At 59.6% G+C, this 19893-nt stretch overlaps 1 protein-coding gene and 1 long non-coding RNA gene across 9 annotated transcripts in view; one reads left to right on the top strand and one right to left on the bottom strand.

Annotated features, from left to right (window-relative positions):
* LOC110255993 overlaps positions 1-1222 on the bottom strand; it is a 16196-nt gene extending 14974 nt beyond the window's left edge. The window contains exon 1 of the long non-coding RNA XR_002337084.1: positions 476-1222. This is a non-coding gene — a long non-coding RNA (uncharacterized LOC110255993). The remainder of the gene's footprint in view (positions 1-475) is intronic.
* FMNL1 (formin like 1) overlaps positions 1206-19893 on the top strand; it is a 26858-nt gene continuing 8170 nt past the window's right edge. For 2 of the 8 annotated variants that reach the window (XM_013980871.2, XM_021066839.1), the window contains exons 1-12: positions 1458-1897; positions 11328-11411; positions 12932-13045; positions 13822-13895; positions 14229-14312; positions 14651-14788; positions 15364-15381; positions 16967-17075; positions 17972-18048; positions 18244-18337; positions 19222-19296; positions 19566-19676. In XM_013980871.2, the coding sequence (XP_013836325.1) occupies positions 1769-1897; positions 11328-11411; positions 12932-13045; positions 13822-13895; positions 14229-14312; positions 14651-14788; positions 15364-15381; positions 16967-17075; positions 17972-18048; positions 18244-18337; positions 19222-19296; positions 19566-19676 (1107 nt within the window). In that variant the 5' untranslated portion in view covers positions 1458-1768. Of the gene's footprint in view, positions 1898-11327; positions 11412-12931; positions 13046-13821; positions 13896-14228; positions 14313-14650; positions 14789-15363; positions 15382-16966; positions 17076-17971; positions 18049-18243; positions 18338-19221; positions 19297-19565; positions 19677-19893 lie in introns of all 8 variants that reach the window. The other 6 variants (XM_013980875.2, XM_021066840.1, XM_021066841.1 and 3 more) reach the window with 6 other exon arrangements.

Below are 19893 nucleotides of genomic sequence, written 5' to 3'. Positions count from 1 at the left end.
ATAAACTTCCCAGCTCCTGCTTAAACTCCAGTCAGTGGTTCTGAATTTGAGAGGGAGGGCGGAAAGAAGAGAAGCTATTGGGGAGGGGACACTCATGGTCCTTGCCTGGCTCAGAGAAAAATCCAGGGCTTTGTCCTCCGTGCTTTGGTAGTGCAAGGAAGGACCAGCTGGGGATCCCCACAAATTAAACGGGGAGTGGGAGGAGCAACGGAAAGAGAAAAGCCTCAAATTCAGGCTGGAGATTGTGTCTGGACTTGGGGTTCTGTACTCCCCCCTCCCCAATACTCTTTCATCCTCTGGTCCATCCTGAATGAATGGAAGGCCAGGACTGCAGCTCCACCGCAGTGTAGATTTCGGAGGTGGACAGCAAGGAGGCCTGTTCCAGACCTTTATTAGCTGTGTGCCCTTGGGCAAGTCATTTAGCCACTCTGAGCCTCAGTTTCCCCACCTCTAGAAGGAGATTATCAATACCTACCTTCCCTGGTCATTGTCAGGATGGACGAAAGAAGACCTCTGGAAGCATTTCTGTTATTGCCAGACATCAGAGATTGTTATTCTCCAAGGTGAGCAAGAGGCCACCTTAGGTCCCTGGAGGTGACAGCGTCAAGGAGATTTTTTTTTTTCCCTCCTTCTTCGGTGCCCGCTCCTTTCCCAGAGTGGATGCTGGCTTTAATCCTCCCGTTCCCCAGCCCCCGCGCTTCTCCTTGAGACCGCCTTGGTGGTACCCAGATTCTCACAGCCTGCCTTCTTCCTTGGGCGCCCCCATTCTAGAAGCACTGGGGATGCCCGCACAGGCGCAGAGTTGGTCCACAGTGAACCAGCTTGCTGGGGTCTCCGCTGGTCTGGATCTGCCCCCCCCACCCGCCCTGCTTTGGGGTTCTTTTTTTGCAGATGGTTCCCTCTCGTCCTCAGCTCGGTTCTGGGCTAAACAGAGGAGGAGAGAAACAAGGGGTGGGGGGCTTGGAAGGGGGTTCCCACCCTCTCCGGCGGGAACCCGAGAGCGGGACGCAGCCCTTGGCGCCGCAACGCCGTACCGTCAGGGGTCTTCAAGCCGCGCTCAGCAGGTGCTGGCAGTCCTGGACTCCGAGGACTGCCCGCTGCGTCCCCCAGGCCGTGACCCCCTTCGCCCAGACCCTTCCAGTCCCCCGGCTCCGAGTGAGCGGGAGCCTACGGTTCTAGGACCCGGAGGCGCCGCGGAGCGCGCCGCCGCCTCTGCCTCGCCTCTGTCGCTCCCGCTCCGGCAGGTGAAGCGGCGCCGGCCGCCCCCTCTGCGGCAGGTGAAGCGGGTCGGCAGCCCCCTCCTAGCCGCGCCATGGCTGCGGCGGACCCCCGGCCGGCGCCCGGCGCCCGCCCCCTCCCTCCAGCCCGCCCCCCTGGGGCAGGGCGCGTAGCAGCGGCGGCGGCGAAATGCGGTTTGCGCGCACGGGGAGCGACAGCAGAAGTTAGAAGATCGCCGAGGGGGGAGCCCGCGCCGCAGCTTCCTGCCCCCGGCCCAGCCCTCTGGCCCCGGCGGCCTGCAGTCTGACTTCCTCCCCACCACCGCAGCTCGCCGCCCTGCTCCTCGGACGGGGCCGCCCCGATGGGACGCCGCGCCCCGGTCCCTGCGCGCCGCTGAGCCGAGAGCCCGCGTCGCCGAGCCCCAGCCGCCGCCGCCGCCGCCGCGAGCCGCTGTCCGCCTCGCCCCCCAGGCCGGGAGCCTCCTCCGTCCTCCCCGGGAAAGCTGGATTTCCGAGGCTGGAGGCGCCTGGCTGGCTGGGTGGGGACCACCATGGGCAACGCGGCCGGCAGTGCGGAGCAGCCCGCGAGCCCCGCCGCGCTGTCCCCCAAGCAGCCCGCGGCGCCCAAGCAGCCGATGCCCGCGGCTGGAGAGCTGGAAGAGAGGTTTAACCGGGTCCTGGTGAGTGTGACCCTCTGTGCGCGGGGCGCGGGAGAGGGGAGAGCAGGGGCTCGGCACGCGTCCCCGCCCCCGGGGGCTCAGGTGCCGCTTGGAGATTGCTGGCGGCCGGGTGTCGGCCCCTCCAGGGGGTGGGAGTGACTTAGCACTCTCCCCCAAAACTTTCTTCTGCAATCGCCCAGTTTCCCTCCCCAGGGCCCCCCTCCCCCATCGCTTCTGGGTCTAAAGGTCTAAACAAAAATGTCCTGTGAGGAAGTTAGGAGTGGAGCACGCAGGGGGGTCCAGGGGCACCCCCTTCCCCATTGCACGCAGGCCCAGCCACTCCGTGCAGGTCTGGAGCATCTGCTGGTGTCTCAGGGTCAAAGACAGAAGGGATTAGTTGCGGTTTAACCACCTGGGAGCTGGAAACTGAGTAGAGGTGTTTGATCCTGATTTGCTGGGAGCTGGGTTGTCAGATCATGCACAGGGGCTGCCTGTGTTTCTCCCTCCCTGTCTGTGGGGGAGAGGTTGTCTGTGGGTCCTTAGCTTACCAATCCCTTCCTACCCACGGAGGGGTTAAGGTTAGGAAGGGCGGGGTCAGGGTGGGTTGGTCTGTCTGGCTTGGGGTGGAGCAAGAGTCTGGAAGCCCCTCTCCCGCTTTGTCACCTGCTCCAGGGGCTTGGGGACTAGTTCTCCGGGGAGGAAGCCATCAGCTCAGGCTGAACCTGAAGGCGGTTCGGATGACTGGGGGCTCCAGAGCAAAGTCCGGGTTCCCTAAGACCTGGTGGAAGAAAGGGGAGGGGGGGCCGGGCGGAGAGAAGGGCCACTCCTTCTCACTTCCTTACCTCTACCCTGTCCCAGGCTCCCTAATCCTCTAACTAATTACCTGGTGGCCTGTCTGCTGTCAGCTCTCTTGCCAGACCCTGGGTGACAGGCCCATAAGGCCGTGCCTTTTCCCAGAGGCCCTTCCAAGTCTGAGCAGGCTGGCACCGCAGGTCTGAGGGTGGGGGCCCAAGGGAGGCGCAGGCAGCGGAGCCACGCAGGCCCGTGGCCGCTCGCTTCTTGCCTCCTCCACCTCCTTGACATCATTTCCCCTCCCCTGGCCAGCCATGAGGCCGTACTTGCCAGATCCTCTGCCTGGCCCCTCCTCACAGTTCCTGGAAATCCTGGCCGCGGTCCCCTCCCCGGAGGAAGGCTTGGAGGAGCCATGGGGTGGGGTGGGTCCGATCCATCCACGAGAAGGCACCTTGCTTGCTTAGGGGAAAGGGAGGGACCCCGGGGGACACCTCACACCAGGCGAGGCCCTGAATAACCCATCTCTCCACCTGCTTCCCTTTCCCCAAAGCCATGGCTTGATGAAGCTGAGCTGAGCAGAGCAGATGGGGGAGGGGGGAGAACGAGGAGAGATGGTCTCTGGGGGTGTCTGGGGAGCCTGAGTGGGTGGTGGATCCCTGGACCCCAGCCAGCCTGACTGGGGAGACCCCAGTCTGTCTTCTCCCTTCAGTGCGTGTCTGCGGCTGGCGGGGCCAGGCTCGCAGGGTGAGGTCCAGACCCCAGTCCGTTCTCGGTTACGCACACTCTTATGGGGAGGAGCTGTGTGAATAATTCAGACCCACTGGAAAACCCAAAAGTCCAGCGATGAGGTTCTGATGCCCGTGTGGGACTTGACTGCCCTGCTTGCCTTTTTTTTTTGGCTTTATTTCTCATTGGCTGAGCCTGACACAAAATGCCACTAGGAGTCCCCGAGAACCTGGTTGTGGAGGGTGGAGGCTCTGGTGGAGAACGTGGTGGTGGTTGGGTAGAAATCGAGGGCAGCAGCGCCCACTGGGGCTCACCCCTCCCAAACACCAGGAACCCCAGTGTGTTTACACTTCCCCCTTCTTCCTGGGGAAGGATCACCCCGTCCAGTGTCTCTTATGGGCAGGAGGTCACTTGGCGAGGAACCTGGCTCCCCGCCTCGCTCCTCACCAGCGGGGGCATAAGCTGTGCCCTTGGCCCCTGCCTGAGGGGCTCCAGGTTTGGCTAAACCTACAGGCTCAGCCCAGGGGAGTACGGGGTGTGCCTGCATCTGGGCACTGCCTCTGTGGCTCTGGCTGAGTCCCATCCTCAGTCAGTGCCTAAGAGGAGAAGAACCTGATTGCTGAGTGGTAGGCCTGCCAGTGCTGGGGGTCCCCCAGTCTGGGTGGGAGAAGCACAGCCTTCTCCCTGGGATCTAGGCATGTGGCCCCAGGGAACCTCTTTCTTTCCCTGAAGCCCAGCCCTTTTATCCCAGCTGGGGAGTTGGATGCTGAAATCTCAAGCCACTCCTCGCTCTGGGCTGTGGGATCACCCTTGTGGCTGATGGGTACCCCGACCAAGGCCCACAGCCAGACAGGAGATGAGGCTACGTGTTCTCCCTTTCCTGGTGGGCAGCCTTTTTCCCACTCATGAGTGGGTGGTGGGCGCTACATGCCCAAGGAACGTGTGAGGGAGAGGGGTGCCCCTGCTTCAAATGGGGGCGGGGAGAAAGAGCGGGTTGAGCCAGGGTTTCCGCCTGCTGCCTTAGCAACAGTGGAGGAGTGATGGCTGCCCAGCCGGCGACGGGGGAAACCAGCCCGCCAAGTCCCGCGCTTGCCTCTCCTGCCCATGCTGAGGGCTGGGTGTCTTCCAGCCTCTTCAGGCCTTCCCCTGCAGGGGTCAGGGTGTCGGATGGCAGGGCACTCTTTCCAGGCCTGCCAGAAGTGCCAGGCTTTTTGCCTGGCATAGGACATGCCTGATCTGTCTGGGTGGGCAGGAGCCTGTTACTGGGGGGCAAAGGGATCAGGGACGGTGGGTGAAGTTGTGCGTGAGGCCAGCATCCAAGAGGAGGCTGAACCACGTGGACGGGAATATACCTGATGGGGCCTAGGACACTAGGGTGCCCTTAGCATGTACCCAGGTTCTGGGCACTTGTCCAGGCTGTGTAGGGAGATCAGGACAGTCCCGAGCAAAGTATGGATGCTGGGAGGCTTGCTTTTAACTAGACCCTCTTCTCTTTTTTTCTTTTCTTTTTTCTTTTTGTCTTTTTAGGGCCATACTGCAGCATATGGAGGTTCCCAGGCTAGGGGTCCAAACGGAGCTGTAGCCACCGGCCTACACCACAGCCATAGCAACATGGGATCTGAGCCACGTCTGCGACCTACACCACAGCTCACGGCAATGCCAGATCCTTAACCCATGGAGCGAGGCCAGGGATTGAACCGGCAACCTCATGGTTCCTAGTTGGGTTCGTTAACCACTGAGCCACGACAGGAACTCCTAGACACCCTTCTCCTTGACCAGCTCCATCCTCTGGGGTGGAGCCGATGACGTTTGGAGCATGGAGCTCTGGGGTCGCTCAGGCCCTGCGCCTTCCATCTCTGGGGTCTCCCTTGGAGCATCACAATGGGGTTGTGGCCATGTGGGCAGAGGCTGGGCTGGGCAGAGGCAGTAGGGCACCATTCCCACAGGCAGGGCTGGCACCTGCTGCCCCTGGAAACCCAGGGATGCGGTCGGCATGATTCACAGTGACATCTGGGGCTAGTTGGCACAGAGTTGGGTTGAGATGGGCAGGAACAGGTGGGGCTGCTCTGGGGGCCACCTCTGCATTTTCCCTGGGAACAGGGGGCCCTGGACGGTGGCTCAGGAAGGCCTCCCTGCCTCTGAGAGGGACAGGGGTTACCCCTGGGAAAGGCGGAGTAGCCTCCTGGGCTTCGGGGTCGCGAAGTTTGGCCGTTGAGTTTTGTCTTTGCCTCTTACTACCTGTGTGACCTTGGGCAAGTTACCTACCCTCTCTGAGCTTCGGTTTCCCTTGTGGGTAACAAGATAATAGCAATGGCAGGTGCCAGCCCGCTAGAATTGTTGAAGGGATTACATAGAGTCGAGGGCATTCCGTGGGGTGCTTCGTGCCGTGCCCGACACAGCAAGTGCTCAGTCTGCTCTGCGCTGAGCTGCGAGGGTGGGAGCGCTGTTGGAGCTGATGGCGCCTCTTCAGCTGGGACCTCTTCCTTCCAGGCGAAGGAGCCCAGGCCCCACCTCTGCCCTTCCCCCCCACCCCCGTTTTCCGAGACCCACTGAGGGTGCCCTCCAGCGATCACAGGCCGGGCTGCCCTCCCTGCCATCACGCAGGTCAGCCCACAGTGGGGCCTGGATGAAAACTGCCTGGTGGCCGGAAACCACGGGAGGGAGGGCCCACCTCTCCTGGAGGGTGGGGCAGCCGTGGTGCTAACGGTAGCTGTGGGCACAGGCGGAGGGGGTGGGGTGGCCTCCACTTCCCTCTGAGAGAGGGTGTGCTGGGGAGGGGGGGGTTCCCCTGTGAGTAAGAGCTCGGTGTGGGCAACAACAGGAAACGTAGGGTGCTGGGTGGCAGGAAATGGGGCTGGCTGTTCCTGGTTCCTCCGACCGGGGACCAGGGCCAGGCTGTCTGCAGAAGACCCCCCCCCGGGGAGGCCAGCACCCACATTTCTCATGGCTCTGAGTGCTTCTTCTTCCTTCTCAGATGAGAACAGTCTGTCTGCTCGCCAGCTTGCCAGCAGGGTCACCTTGGGCAAGCGACTTCATCGCTTATGCCTCAGTTTCCCATTTGTGAAGTGGGGGTTTTAATAGTACCTGCTTTGTGGTCTTGTTGTTGAGGTTTAAATGAGTGACTAGATGTTTAAATGAGTGAATTAAAAAAAAAAAAAAAGGAGTGAAGGGGGTGAATGAATGCACTTCGAACAGCACCCAGCACAGAGTGAATGTTTGGGGACTATTTACCGTCGTTGCTGTTATTCTCCTACCAGCCTGGATTATAAGCGCAGGGCCTGCTGTCCTGGCTCCTACCCTGCTTGCCCTTGTCCCTGCCGTGGGGACCCTTCAACACTGATGGGAGAAGCTGTTAGCTGTTTGGGGTTCTTGCTACCTGATCCTAGGGTCAGGCTACCCGCCTCCCGCCCCCAAGCCTGGGATTGCTTGTAAGAGCCCTAGAAAATCTATATGCTGGAATTTTAAAAAGTGGATAAAATTGATTGTTTTTGGAAATGCGCTGAGAGCTCGAAAACCAAGGTTGAGGCCATGTAGAGGTGGCTGGGGGAGAGGGATGGGGAAGTAGGAGCGAGGGGACAGAGCCGGCTTCTGGGTCCATCAGGCTGGGCAACCTCTTGGGGCCGGTCCAAGGCTGGGCTTCCTGGGGCTCAAGGGCACCCTGGGGCTTGAAGGGCTGGGCTTTCTAGGGAGACGATGGGCAGGTGGGATGGTCTCAGCTCAAACCGAAAGTGAAACTGAAGGGTGTGGCCATGTCCAGCTGTAGATGGAGCCCCTCAGTCTCCAGGAACACCTGCCCAGATGTCAGCATGGGGAGGGGGGTGGCTTGCAAAGGGCTGCTCTTGGGTGTGCAAGGCGGGAGGCCCCTGTGATGCCGGGTGCAGGGGGGAGGGGGGACAGGGAAGGAGGAGAATGATCCCCACGCGGGGAAGCGGCTCCTTTTCTTGGCCACACCCTGAGACATGAATCCTGTCTCCCTCTTCTCAGGCCTGAAGGGCTGCAGGGAGAGGGGGCTGGGAGGTCAGTCCATGTTTGGCTGAGCTTTGGAGACGGGTCTGCTTTATCTGGATGTTTTCACACCCCTCACTTTGGGGTCTACCATGGATTTTTCCAACCCCCAAACCTGTGAAATGCCTTTTCATAGTGTTATATCCCTGAAGTGGTTTTTGGTTTTTGTTTTCATTTTTTTGGCTGCCCTGGGGCATATGGAGTTCCCGAGCCAGCGATCAGATCTGAGATGTAGTTGCAATCTACACCGCAGCTGTGGCAATGCTGGATCCTTAACCCACTGTGCCGGGCCTGGGGATCGAACCTTCGTCCAGTGCTCCCAAGATGCCACTGATTCCGTTGTGCCACAGCAGGAACTCCCTGAAGAGTATTATTAATCACATCGGAATACAGCTTCTTGGAGTTCCCGTGTGGCTCAGCAGTAACGAACCTGACTAGTCTCCATTGAGGATGCTGGTTTGATACCTGGCTCTGCTCAGTGGGTTAAGAAGCCGCAGTTGCTGTGGCTGTGGCGTAGGCCGGCAGCGGCAGCTCTGATTCAGCCCCTACCCTGGGAACTTCCACACACCGTGGGCGAGGCCCTAAAAAGAAAAGAGAAGAAAAAAAAAAAGAATACAGCTTCTCAATGGGAATTCCCAGGAGCTCTGTGAGTGAGTCTCTGAGGCCAGAGGGAAGTGTACCCATTTTATGGAGGAGGAAGGTGAGGCTTTAGGAGGCGAAGGGGCAGTCAGGCTGGATGGGCCCAGGGCCTGGGTCCCCCGATTCCAGCTCACGTTCCCCCCATCAGAGCTGCCCCTCCGCTCACAGGAGGCAGGTACTCCCCCCTGCACACACCTGGACTTCCCTGTCCTTTTCTGTCCCCTTTGGGTGCTAAGCCCTCATCAGCCAACCTCCGGATTGTCTTCCAGCCCCCAGCCCCATGGTGCTGCCTCCTTGCTGGGACCTGAGTCGGCGGGGGGGGGGGGGTTCTGTCGCTATTTCCAGGATGGCCTCTTCCCCTCTCCAAGTGAATGGCATCCGCTGGCCCCTCTCCTGCTCCCTAGGGTACCCATCTCCTCGGTGGGCACAGCCGAAGAGCAGCTGCTAATTAGTGCTCAGCGCCGTCAGAGCTATTTCTGATTTCCGAGCCTAAATTTAGCCCGTCTGGCAGGCTGGCATGCAGGCCCGGGGCCTGAGGACGCCCAGGTGGGGAAGGGGCCAAGGGGCGCCCTGCCCTCCACCGCTGTTGGGACAGGTGCGCTCCCCCCGAAAGAGACCTCCCCCTCCCCAGTAACAAGCAGGGCGCTGAACCGGAGGAGTGGTCCAGGGCGCTGGTCCAGAGTCAGCTCAGGGCTCAAAGCCAGCCCGGCTCCCCTCTTCCTGGCTTGGTAACCTTGGGCAGGTCACTCAACTAATCTGCGCCTGCACCTGTGAGATGGGACTAACGGTGCCAGGAATGGCGGTGAGGCTGGGAGGCTGTCATCTGTGAGCAGGGCTCAGAGCAGTGCCCGGCGCAGTAAGCATCCAGGCAAAGCTGGCACCAAAGCTGGTCGGTCATTATTATGATTAGTTGCTGCCTCTAGAAGCGCCACGGGGGCCATTCCGAGAGCCAACAAGTCCCCTGGGGTGGGCGAGGGCCCCGGAAGACCCACGTCGTCGAAGACCCACATCAGGAAGCGGCTCAGAGGCCGGGGCTCATCAATGCCCCCCACTCCCCTGCGCCCGCCTGCGCCCGCCACCGCCTCCCTCCTCCATTCTGGACAGCGGTGCAGTTTCCCTGGCGGCGCCTGCCTTCTCTCTCTGCTTCCTCCTTTCCCCTTGGCCTTGGCGCTCCCACTCCGGGCCTGCCCCACCCTGGGTCTCTGCGGGGGTGGGGATGGATCAGGAGGGACCAGGGAGAAAGGGAGACGGACTCCAGGGAGGCCTCCCTGGCCAAGGAGGACCCGCCCCTGGGCTCCAGGGCCCCTTCCCCTCGCTGCCCCTTCTCGGTGGCAGGGGCTGTCCTGGCTGATGGCGGGCTGGGGGCTGGGGGAGGGCGGCAGAGGAGACTGCAGCGGTGGCGGTTTCCTCAGTCCCGGCTCCGCTTTCGCAACGGGGGTGAGGAATGACGTAGCCCCATCCCCAGCCAGCCTGGGGGGCGGGGCTGCCGGTGGATGGGCCACTTCACCTCTCAAGTGGGGCCCTGGCCGGAAAGCCTGGGCAAGGAGGGGCCGAGGGCACCCAGCTTCCTGTTGTCTGGGGCTGACCTAAAGCAGTGATTTTGGGGGTGAGGTCTGGCCAGAGCCCCAGAATTAGGCCCAGCACCCCTGAGAGGAAGCTGGCTGAGAAGCCTTATGTGGGTGTGGCCCCTTCTCTGCTCCAGCTGTAGCCTCCTCTCAGGGCCATGTGACTGAGGATGTGCCGTCTGAGCCATCAGAGCTGGGGGCAGGGGCCTCCTCCACCCTGGGCTGGGGCTCCCTGAGCCTCGCACACCCCTAGGGAGGACTGAGCCCCTTGAGGGTGCCTTTTGTGGCCTGACACCTAGTAGAGCCTCACTAAACCTGGGGTTTACTGAGTTGGGGTTTCTGGCATCATTTTCCTGGGTCTGTTAGGGAGACACGCCAGGTCCTGGGGGTCCAGGGAGACCCTGGTGCTGGTGGCACCTGGTGATTCCCGGTGGGACCCTACGCCTGCCCTCTGGGGCAGAAGCTTGGCAGGCACACTGCACCCTTGTCCTCTGTGGCTCGGGGAGGAGGACCCAGGCGGAGCAATGCTGACCCTTCTTAGCTCTTGAGGGGAGTCCCAGCCTGGGCCACCAGCACCACAGATCCAGTGTGCTGGTTGCTCTCTCTAGTTCCTGTGACAGGGCAACCGTCCCTGGGAATCCCCATGGCCCCTGCAGCTGCGAGGCACCTGCTTGGAACTCCCTGCCCATCTGCCCTCATCTCCCTCACCTTGTCCCCAGCTCCCTCCTTCCCTAAGTGATGAAGTGGGAGGGGGCTGGAGATGGCTGCTGTCCTTGCCAGAGGCTCTGGGGTGAAGTTCTCAAGACACCTGTGCTGGGAGTTCCAGTTGTGGTGCAGTGGTTAACGAATCTGACTAGCATCAAGGAGGATGCTGGTTCCATCCCTGGCCTCACTCAGTGGGTTAAGGATCCGGTGTTGCCGTGAGCTGTGGTGTAGGTCGCAGACGTGGTTGAGATCCCATGTTGCTGTGGCTGGCTGGTCCATGCCTGGCCATACCTGGGCCTGGCTGAGATGGCTCCCTGTTAGCTTCCCACCCACGTGGCAGAAGAGGTGATACCCCCTTATCGCTCATAGGGAAATGAGCCTGGGCGTGCCTGAGGTCCCAGGAAGTTAGGCTGAGAGCCCATGCTCTCTGCCTCCATGCCAGGTGTGCTGCGGGACTGTGGGGGGTGACAGCTCAGGCCCTGGAGTCAGGCAGAGTTGAAAGATTCAAATCCCAGTGTCAGGAGTCCCTGCTGTGGCTCAGCGGTGATGAACCTGACTAGTATCCATGGCCTCGGGTTTGATCCTCAACCCCTCGCTCAGTGGGTTAAGGATCTGGCATTGCTTGAGCTGAGGTGTAGTTTGCAGATGCTGCTCGGATCTGGCATTGCTGTGGCTGTGGTGTAGGCCAGCAGCTGTAGCTCTGATTAGACCCCTAGCCTGGGAACCTCCACATGCCGCGGGTGCAGCCCTAAAAAGCAAAAAACAAAACAAAACAAAACAAAAAACAAATCCCAGCATTGCTTTCTTCTTTTGGGCCTCTGGAAAGGTGCACCACTCCTGGGCCTTGGTGTTCTCATGGGCTAATGATACTTATCCCCAGAGGTGCCATGGTGACAGGGACTCATATGTATGACAGCATCTCAGGGGGTGGCCTCTGGTGGGGACTCTGAAAATGCCTCCCAGCCCCTGGTGTTGAGGCCCCAGACTCAGTGGCTTTACCTTGTCATCTTCCTCCCCAGAACTGCATGAACTTGCCCCCAGACAAGGTCCAGCTGCTGAGCCAGTATGACAATGAGAAGAAGTGGGAGCTCATCTGTGACCAGGTGGGTACAGGCCCCTTCCATCACTGGGGTGCCCTGCCCTGGCAGGTTGGGGCTGCCACAAGCCAAGACCCTGCCCAGAGGCCGGGTGCCGGTGGCATCTGCAGGACTCTGGAATCCCCCTCTCTGGGGCATGGGCCTCCCCAGGGTCCTTATGAGTCCTGAGCAGGGCTGGGTCTGCCCTCTGAAGAGCTGGCAGGGGCTGGTCTGGGGCACTGGCCAGTGCAGCTGGGGCTGTGTCCTCATCTTCCTTGCTGAGTGTCCTGGAGCAGCCTCTGTCAACCGTCCAGCTCTGGGCTGGGGAAGAGAAGGGGCAGCCCCAGGGTTGGACGTCTTTGTTCCACCCCATGGCACGTGGGGAAGATGGCCAGGAATCCCTGTCCTCCTTTGACCTTGGGTCCAGAGGAGCTGCAGACAACCAAACACCTCCCTAAGTGCAAGTTTCCCAGTGGCGAGTGGCGGAGCTGGGACTAGAACCCCTGTCTCCTGGTGCTCAGTTGGAGGCTTGGACTTGCCACCCCTGAAGCTCACTTGGCTGCCCCGCCCCACCTCCCCCAAGCTGTAGGGCTGCTGTCTGTGGTAGCAGGGAGGACCCCTTTTCCACCGCTGGGGCAGAGTGGGGCCTGACTGTGTCAGCGATTCAGCCAGGGAGGGAGGCGGAGGGTGGGGAGTTGGGCAGAAGGGAGCCTCCCCTGGGAGCAAGGGCTGGGCCTTTGGCTCCTGCTAATGGACCAGGATGGGATGAGCTGTCGGGGCAGGGCTGGGGGAGAGGGCGGGGAGCAGCATCCAGAGGCTTAGGGGCTGTGGTAAGGGTCCCCGCCGCTTGCCTGGGCATCTCAGGTTGGGGACTCAAAGGCCTGGGTGAAGTGGGAGGTTGGGGGAGGGGGTGGCTGGGCACATCTGAGAGGTCTGGGTTGGGCAGCGTGGGAGCTCCCTGGGTAGAGGGCCTTTGGTGTGGCCCCTGTCTGGTGTGTGAGTGGCTCCTGGAGCCCTGGGTGGGGCGGTGGAGTTAGGAGTTGTTTTGTTGAGCCCAGGACACAGCACACACGGGCACCTACCTGCACAGGTGGATGGGACCCCTGGGGTGGAGCCCTGGGGGAGGGCCCTCAGCTGGCCAGAAGTGGGGCCCCTTCTTAAGGCCCCTCCAGAGTGTTCTTCCTCCTTGGCCTTCCAGCTCCGGGCTTGGGCGTGGCCCAGGGAGGGCAGGTGTCGGGAAGGCTGCCACCTACCGGCCTGTCTGAGTCCTTGGGCCCAGGGCGGGGTGTGTGGTAGGACCGCCCCCTCCATGCTCCAGCCAGGCTGTTGTAGGCCTTGGCCTGGGAGGGGAGGGCGGGCCAGGCCTGGGCCTGGGGTCTTTTAGTGGATTGCCCGGGTTTATGCCTTTGGTATTCTGAGGGATCTTCAGGCCGCCTGGGACGTTGGGTCAGAGCTGAGAAAGGGCCTCTGGGACAAGGGCCGGCCCTCCGGCCTCGGGTCTCTGTACACCCTGCCGGTTCCCTGTACACCCCACTCCATCTCCCCAGGAGCGGTTTCAAGTCAAGAACCCCCCCGCAGCCTATATCCAGAAGCTGAAGAGCTACCTGGAAACTGGTGGGGTCAGCCGCAAGGTAGCAGCAGATTGGATGTCCAACCTGGGGGTATATGTCTCCCCCTTTTCTCTGTCCCTTTCCCTCTGCACTTGCAGCTGGAGTAACGTGTGTCTAACTTTCCTGTAGGCTTGTGTGGCTACATATATGAGTGTGTGTGTGTATTTACAGGGGACCGAGAGCGCCCAGCACGCACTCTCACGGGGTCCTCTGCAGATTCTGTTTATGCTCAGATGCATGCACTTGTGTGTACTGTGTAGTGTGTGTGTGTGTGTGCACACTGTGTGCCCAGGCGTGGATGTGCATGTGTGTTATGTGTGTCCTTTTGTGTCCACAGATAGATGTGTGTGTACCTTTGAGTCCACGTATGGGTGTGTGTGTGTGTGTGTGTGTGTCTACCCTGTGTGTCTGTGTATGGGTGTGTGAGTATCTGATGTTTGTGTACCCACAGTACTTGTGCATGGATGTGCATATGTGTGTGTGTGTAGCCAGGCTATTCATGTTTGAAGGGGTGTGTACCCTTTGTCCTCACGTATGGATGTGGGTGTGCATGTGTGTGCGCTCTAGGTCTGTGTAGGAGGCCTCCTTCGCGTCTGCGCACGGCTATGCGGGGGTGCACCCTGTGGGTTTGTGGGGGGGGACATGTGTGTAGCCTGAGGATGCTTATTCTGCCCGGCAGGTGTGTGGAGGAGGTGGGGGAGGCTGAGCGTGAAAGGCCAGTTGTGGGGGGAGGGTGGGCACTGCCGGCTGCTGCTTCAGGGCTTGTGGGGGGGGGCTGCAGGAGGCCCTGGCTCTGCCCATCAGACTCCCCTGTTCTTGGCTCCCAGTTTAAGAGGCGAGTTCAGGAGTCCACCCAGGTGCTGCGGGAGCTGGAGATCTCCCTGAGGACCAACCACATTGGGTGAGCGAGGGCTCAGAGTTCCCTGGGGAGGGAGAGGGCGGAGGAGAGCTCTGCCTCCAGGCAGCCCCTGGGGCTTCCCCTTGCTATCCGCCCCCGCCCCTCCTCCAGGATGGGGGTCCTCCTCTCCTGCCCACCCTCCGCCTGCCCATTGCGGGGTGCCTGGGCCGTGGGGCCTGCTTGAGTCCTCTAGCATCACCCCCTGGCACCGCCGGGTCTTCTGAGGTGGGGGCTGGTTGCTGTCTTCCTGGGGAAGGGCATCCAGGGGCCCTGCTGTGCCTACTCTGGGCGGGCCCTCCTTCCCGGCCGGCCCTGATGGAGCCCTGTGCCCTGCAGGTGGGTGCAGGAGTTCCTCAATGAGGAGAACCGTGGCCTGGATGTGCTGCTCGAGTACCTGGCCTTTGCACAGTGCTCCGTCACGTAAGCCCTGGCCCCAGCGCTCTGCCTTCCCGCATCGCCCACTCCTCTGGCCACTTACAAGCAGCGCAGCCCGGGCCCGCCCTGGAGCCCTGCAGGTGGCCTGAGTGAGGTGCCTTCCTGACCGCCTGCCAGGGCCGAGGAGGGATGTGGCCTTCTGTGGCCAGCTGGGACGTGCGTGGCTCACCATTCCCTTTTCCCTGCTGTGCCCAGCCCAGTGCCAAGGACACAGCCTCCTCCTCCCACCTCCAGCCTCTCCTGCAGATCTGGCTCCCCTCTCTTCCCCTCCCCCTTTAAATGCCCTGTGGTGTCGGCCTCCATCCCCAGTGTAACCCCCGCAGGTATGACATGGAAAGCACGGACAATGGGGCCCCGGGCTCCGAGAAGAGCAAGCCACTGGAGCAGTCGGTGGAAGATCTCAGCAAGGGTCCGCCCTCATCCTTGGCAGCGCAGCCCAAGAGTCGCCACCTGACCATCAAGTATGTGGGCCCCATGGAGGGGCGGCGGGTTGGCAGGGTGAATGAATTTAACCCTGGACTGCTGTACCCAGCCTGCTTCACCTGGGCCCTGGGCGTGGTGGGAGGGGTAGCCTGGCATCAGGGACAGAGAAAGGGCCTTACACAGAGCTCAGGAGGTGGGTATTAAGATGCCTCTGCGGAGTTCCTGTTGTAGCTCAGCAGTAACGAACACAACTAGCATCCATAACGATGCGGGTTCGATCCCTGGCCCTGCTCAGTGGGTTGGGTTAATGATCCGGCGTTGCTGTGAGCTATGGTGTGTGTTGCAGACATGGCTCGGATCTGGCGTTGCTGTGGGTGTGGCGTAGGCCAGCAGCTGCAGCTCCAATTTGACCCCACCCTGGGTACTGGGTACTTCTATATGCTGCAGGTGCGGCCCTAAAAAGAAAAAAAGAAAAAAAAAAGGCTTGGGGGTGGGTACCTAGAGGCTGGAATCTGGGGTGAGGGTGTGTTCTGGGATAAGGAGAGGGTTTCTGGGTTGGTGGGACCTCTCTTGTATCCATCTAACCCCCTGTTTTCTCCCATGCGGCCGCCAGGTGCCCCCCTTCTCCCCGGTATGTACTGGCCTGGGGGCAGGTGCATGCCTGGTTGGCTTCCAGGGTGGTGGTGGGGTTGGCTGAGGTGTTCAACTCAGGGGACACCCCTGGATTCAGCTGCTTTGGATAGGTCAGCCCACCCTAACTTCAGGCATCCTGCTGGGAGGTGGGGAGAGGGAAGGAGATGGCCCTGGAGCCTCATGTGGACCCCTAGCTTCTTCCCTTCCTACTCTGGGCCTAGGGAACCAGCTTCAAATTAAGCCCCAAACTCTCACATTATACTTCTTTGTTCATTCATTCATTCAACAAACACTTTTTTAGCATTTACTATGTACCAGGCATGATGGTAAGGTGCTCAGGAGACAGATTACTCTGCTCTTGGGAGCCTTCCGTCTAGTAGGGGACAGTGTATGACACGCTGTCATGGAGGCATGGCTGGGAGTTCTGAGAAGGGAGGTGGCCACTGCCTGGGGGCATCGAGCAGGTTTCCCAGAAGAGATGACCCACTGGAACTGTCTCTTGCAGATGGATACAGGCTTTTCAGGCAGTGGTGGGGACATGGAAGGGCATTCCAGGCAGAAGGAACAGCATGAGCAAAGACTCAGAGGCCTATTTGAGCAATGATGGGGAATTGGGAGGCAGAGGGAGGAGTAGGGGCTCCCAGTGCTATTGGAAATGTGACAGAATTGCCCAGAGGACCTGATGTGGAAGTGTCAACAGGTGGTTCTGAGGCAGCTAGAAAAAAAAAAATCACGCATCTTTTAGCAAAGAATTAGCGAGAGCATTCATTTAGCACTTACTATATGCCAGGCACTGCTCGAAGCTCATTTCATAGTTGTAACAACCCTATCAGGAAGGTATTTTATTACCATTCCTATTTTACAAAAGGGGAAACTGAGGCACAGGAGATTAAGTCACTTGCCTAGTAAGTGGTGAGTTGGGATTGGACCTAAGGCAGTCCGAATTCTCAAAATGGGAGACAGGGAGTTCCCGTGGTGGCACAGCGGTAACGAACCTGACTAGTATCCATGAGGAGACGGGTTCAATCCCTGGCCTTGCTCAGTGGATTAAGGATCTGGCATTGCCGTGAGGCTCAGATCTGGCATTGCTGTGATTGTGGTGTAGGCTGGCAGCTGCAGCTCTGATTGGACCCCCCCTAGCCTGGGAACTTCAATATGCTGCAGGTGTGGCCCTAAAGGAAAAAAAAAAAAAAAAAAAAAAAAAGTCAAAATGGGAGATAAACCCATGTGGCAGTGAGCGCCACCTTGTGGAGAGCACTTGTGGTGTTTTATAAGCTGTGGCAGTTTTTTCCCCTGTAAGTTCTCCGTCCCCACAGTGCAGCAACCGTTTTTGATGCCAAGTTGCTGTTAGGGATCTTAGTTTCCTTGACTCCCTATCCTTTGCCTCCCCCTGAAATGCCAGGCTCCAAAGCCTAAGGACTGAGGAAGACCCCCTGTCCTCAGCTGGCCTTTTTGCTTGGGTGGATGGGAAGCAGAAGTTTCCAGATGTGTCCCCTCTTACTCTGGAGGCCATCTGAGTGGTAGGGGGAACAGGAAGCGGGGTGTGGGCTCTGACCCCTGCTCCCTCCTCCCCACCCGCTTAGGCTGACCCCGGCCCACAGCAGGAAGGCCCTGCGGAATTCCCGCATCGTCAGCCAGAAGGATGACGTCCATGTCTGCATCATGTGCCTGCGTGCCATCATGAACTACCAGGTGGGTCAGTGGGCCTGGGGCATTTGGGGACCCAGGGAGCTGCTCCTGTCCAGCCTGGGGTTGCTTGAGCTGCTGGGGTTCTGGGATCAGCTGTCCCCCCACCCTATCCCCACTGGAGAACTCTGGGGATCTGGGCTGTTAGTGCAGGGTCTTGAATGATGAGTCTTAAGGGGAAGCCCAGATTTCTGCCCCCTCTTGGTGGGGTCCCCTAGAGTACCCTGCACTTGGCTGAGGGGCACGCACATGCCCCACATGGGGATTTAGGCACCCCCACCAAGAAAGGCTGGATACCGGGCCCATGGAGAAAGGAGCCTCCGGTTTATTTTGTTTGGAGGGGTGACTGGTGAAGCTGGTTGTCCCTCACTTAGCCTCTGAGGGCTCATGATGTCCAGGGTGCTGAGTCTTGACACTGGCATTTGAACAAAGGTATTTAAAAAGGGGGACCAGGCTTTCACAGCTGCCGAAGAGGTTGTGATTGGATATAAAGAACTTCCTAAAGGAGTTCCTGTTGTGGCACAGCAGAAACGAATCCGTCTAGGAACCATGAGGTTGCGGGTTCGATCCCTGGCCTTGCTCACTGGGTTAAGGATCTGGCATTGCCGTGAGCTGTGGTGTAGGTTACTGACACGGCTCGGATCCTGCATTTCTGTGGTTGTGGTGTAGGCCAACAGCTGTAGCTCTGACTAGACCCCTAGCCTGGGAACCTCCATAAGCCGTGGGTGTGGCCCTAAAAAGAAAACAAACAAACAAACAGACAAACAACCTTCCTAAACTTAAGGGCATTTAGAGACCCAAATGGCATGGCACTGAGCCGCTGGAGGTTTGGGGCAGGAGGGGGTCTGTGCGGGCAGTCCCGGGGGTCTGCCTGGAGGAGCTGACCTCTCCTCTCTCCCCAGTCTGGCTTCAGCCTTGTCATGAACCACCCAGCCTGTGTCAATGAGATTGCGCTGAGCCTCAACAACAAGAACCCCAGGTGAGGTCCAGGCCCCTAACCTTTCTTCACACCCACATTCTCTGTGTCCTGAACTCCTTGCCTGCTCTGTCCCCCAGTTCTCAGCACTACTGCCCCTCCATCAGCGCCCCTGTCCTCAACCTTGCCAGGCCCACCTCCACCCTTGCTGTGGGGCCTGCCTCTTCTCAAGGGACAGCCTGTGCCCTCTTTCCCCAGGACCAAGGCTCTTGTGCTGGAGCTGCTGGCGGCTGTGTGTCTGGTGCGGGGAGGACATGACATCATCCTTTCAGCCTTTGACAACTTCAAGGAGGTATTGGAGGGCCTCCCCCCAGGCATGTACTTGCCCCTCTAGGGTAGCTGGAGCCCTGTGGCTGGCAACTGTGGCTTCTGCTGCGGGCAGCTAGGGATACTGGGCGTGGGTATTTGGGGAGTTTCCCCATGGGGAAACCCTGAAGGGAAGATACAGGCTCACGCAGGGGCACTGCCTGGGGCAATAGGGACAGCTCCGGGGATCTGCTGAACCTCTGCCCTTCGGCCTTGCCAGATCCAAACGGGACTTGACCCACACATCTTGGAGCTGTTGGCTCTGGTTGACAGGCTCAGGAGAAGTAACTGCATGCGATTATGATGCATAAGGCAGGATGTGGCCTTGCCTTCCTTTAATGAATATTTCTTGAGTGCCTACTATGTGTCAGGCACACAGTAGGCCTTTGGGATACACTCACAAAGAAACAAGGAAGGCGTGGGAAGACAGATAAGCAGCGATATAATAAGCGAATTGCATACTGTATGAAGAAATTGTTAATGCTCTGGGGAAAAAAGCTGTAGAGGGAGGGGGAACTGGTTGCTAGGTGGTCAGGGAAGCCTCACGGAGGTGAGATTTGAGCAAAGCCGTGAGGGGAGTGAGGGATTGGTGTGGTGGCTGCTTGAGTAAGAGCACATCAGGCAGACGGAAGAGCAAGTGCAAAGGCCCTGGGCTGGGAATGTGCCAGGATGCCAGTATGGCCAGAATGGAGTCAGTGTGGGGACGGCTCTGAGTGATCGAGAGGGAAGAGAGGTTTTGAGCAGAAGAGTGCCATGGCTTGACTTAGGTTTAACTTTGAGAGGAGCTCGCAGAGACATAACAGGGGTAGCAGGAAGATGGCTTAGGAGGTCTGTCGCTGGGACCTCAGTGACAGCCATTCCCCCGGCCAGGTATGTGGGGAGCAGCACCGCTTTGAAAAGCTGATGGAATATTTCCGGAACGAGGACAGCAACATCGACTTCATGGTGAGCTCAGGAGCCCAGCCTGGGCTGGGCCACTCTCCGGGGCAAGGAGCAGCCAGGAGCCTGCCTACCCGGGATCTGGGCTCCGTTCCTGCCAAGTATCAGGACTGAGTGGTTGGTGGGGGAGGGGCGGGTGTCAGCAAGGGGGAGGCTGGGAGGAGGGGACAAAGCTGGGTTAGTGCGGTGAGAAACGTGGTGCGGGTGGGGGACTGGGGGTTAAAGCCCCTACCAAGAGGATCCTAGACCTGCTCCCGCCCCCACCCCCCCTGCAGGTGGCCTGCATGCAGTTCATTAACATCGTGGTCCACTCGGTGGAGAACATGAACTTCCGCGTCTTCTTGCAGTATGAATTCACCCACCTGGGCCTGGACCTGTACTTGGAGGTAAACCCTATGCCGTCCCCCACCCCGGACTTAACCGCCTGCCCACTGTAGAGTATGGCCCAGTGGTTAACAGCCCAGGTGCTGGGGTCAGGCAAGCCTCGGTTCAAATCCTGGCTCTGCCACTCCTCGCCCATGTGATCTTAGATAAGTCTCTTCTCTCTGAGCCTCAGTTGTCCCATCCGTAAAATAGGAGAATGACAGAAATAATAAAGACCGT

Source organism: Sus scrofa, chromosome 12 (genome assembly GCF_000003025.6).
Source record: "Sus scrofa isolate TJ Tabasco breed Duroc chromosome 12, Sscrofa11.1, whole genome shotgun sequence".
Taxonomy (NCBI): Eukaryota; Metazoa; Chordata; class Mammalia; order Artiodactyla; family Suidae; genus Sus; species Sus scrofa.
This window is presented reverse-complemented; position numbering and strand designations above follow the sequence as displayed.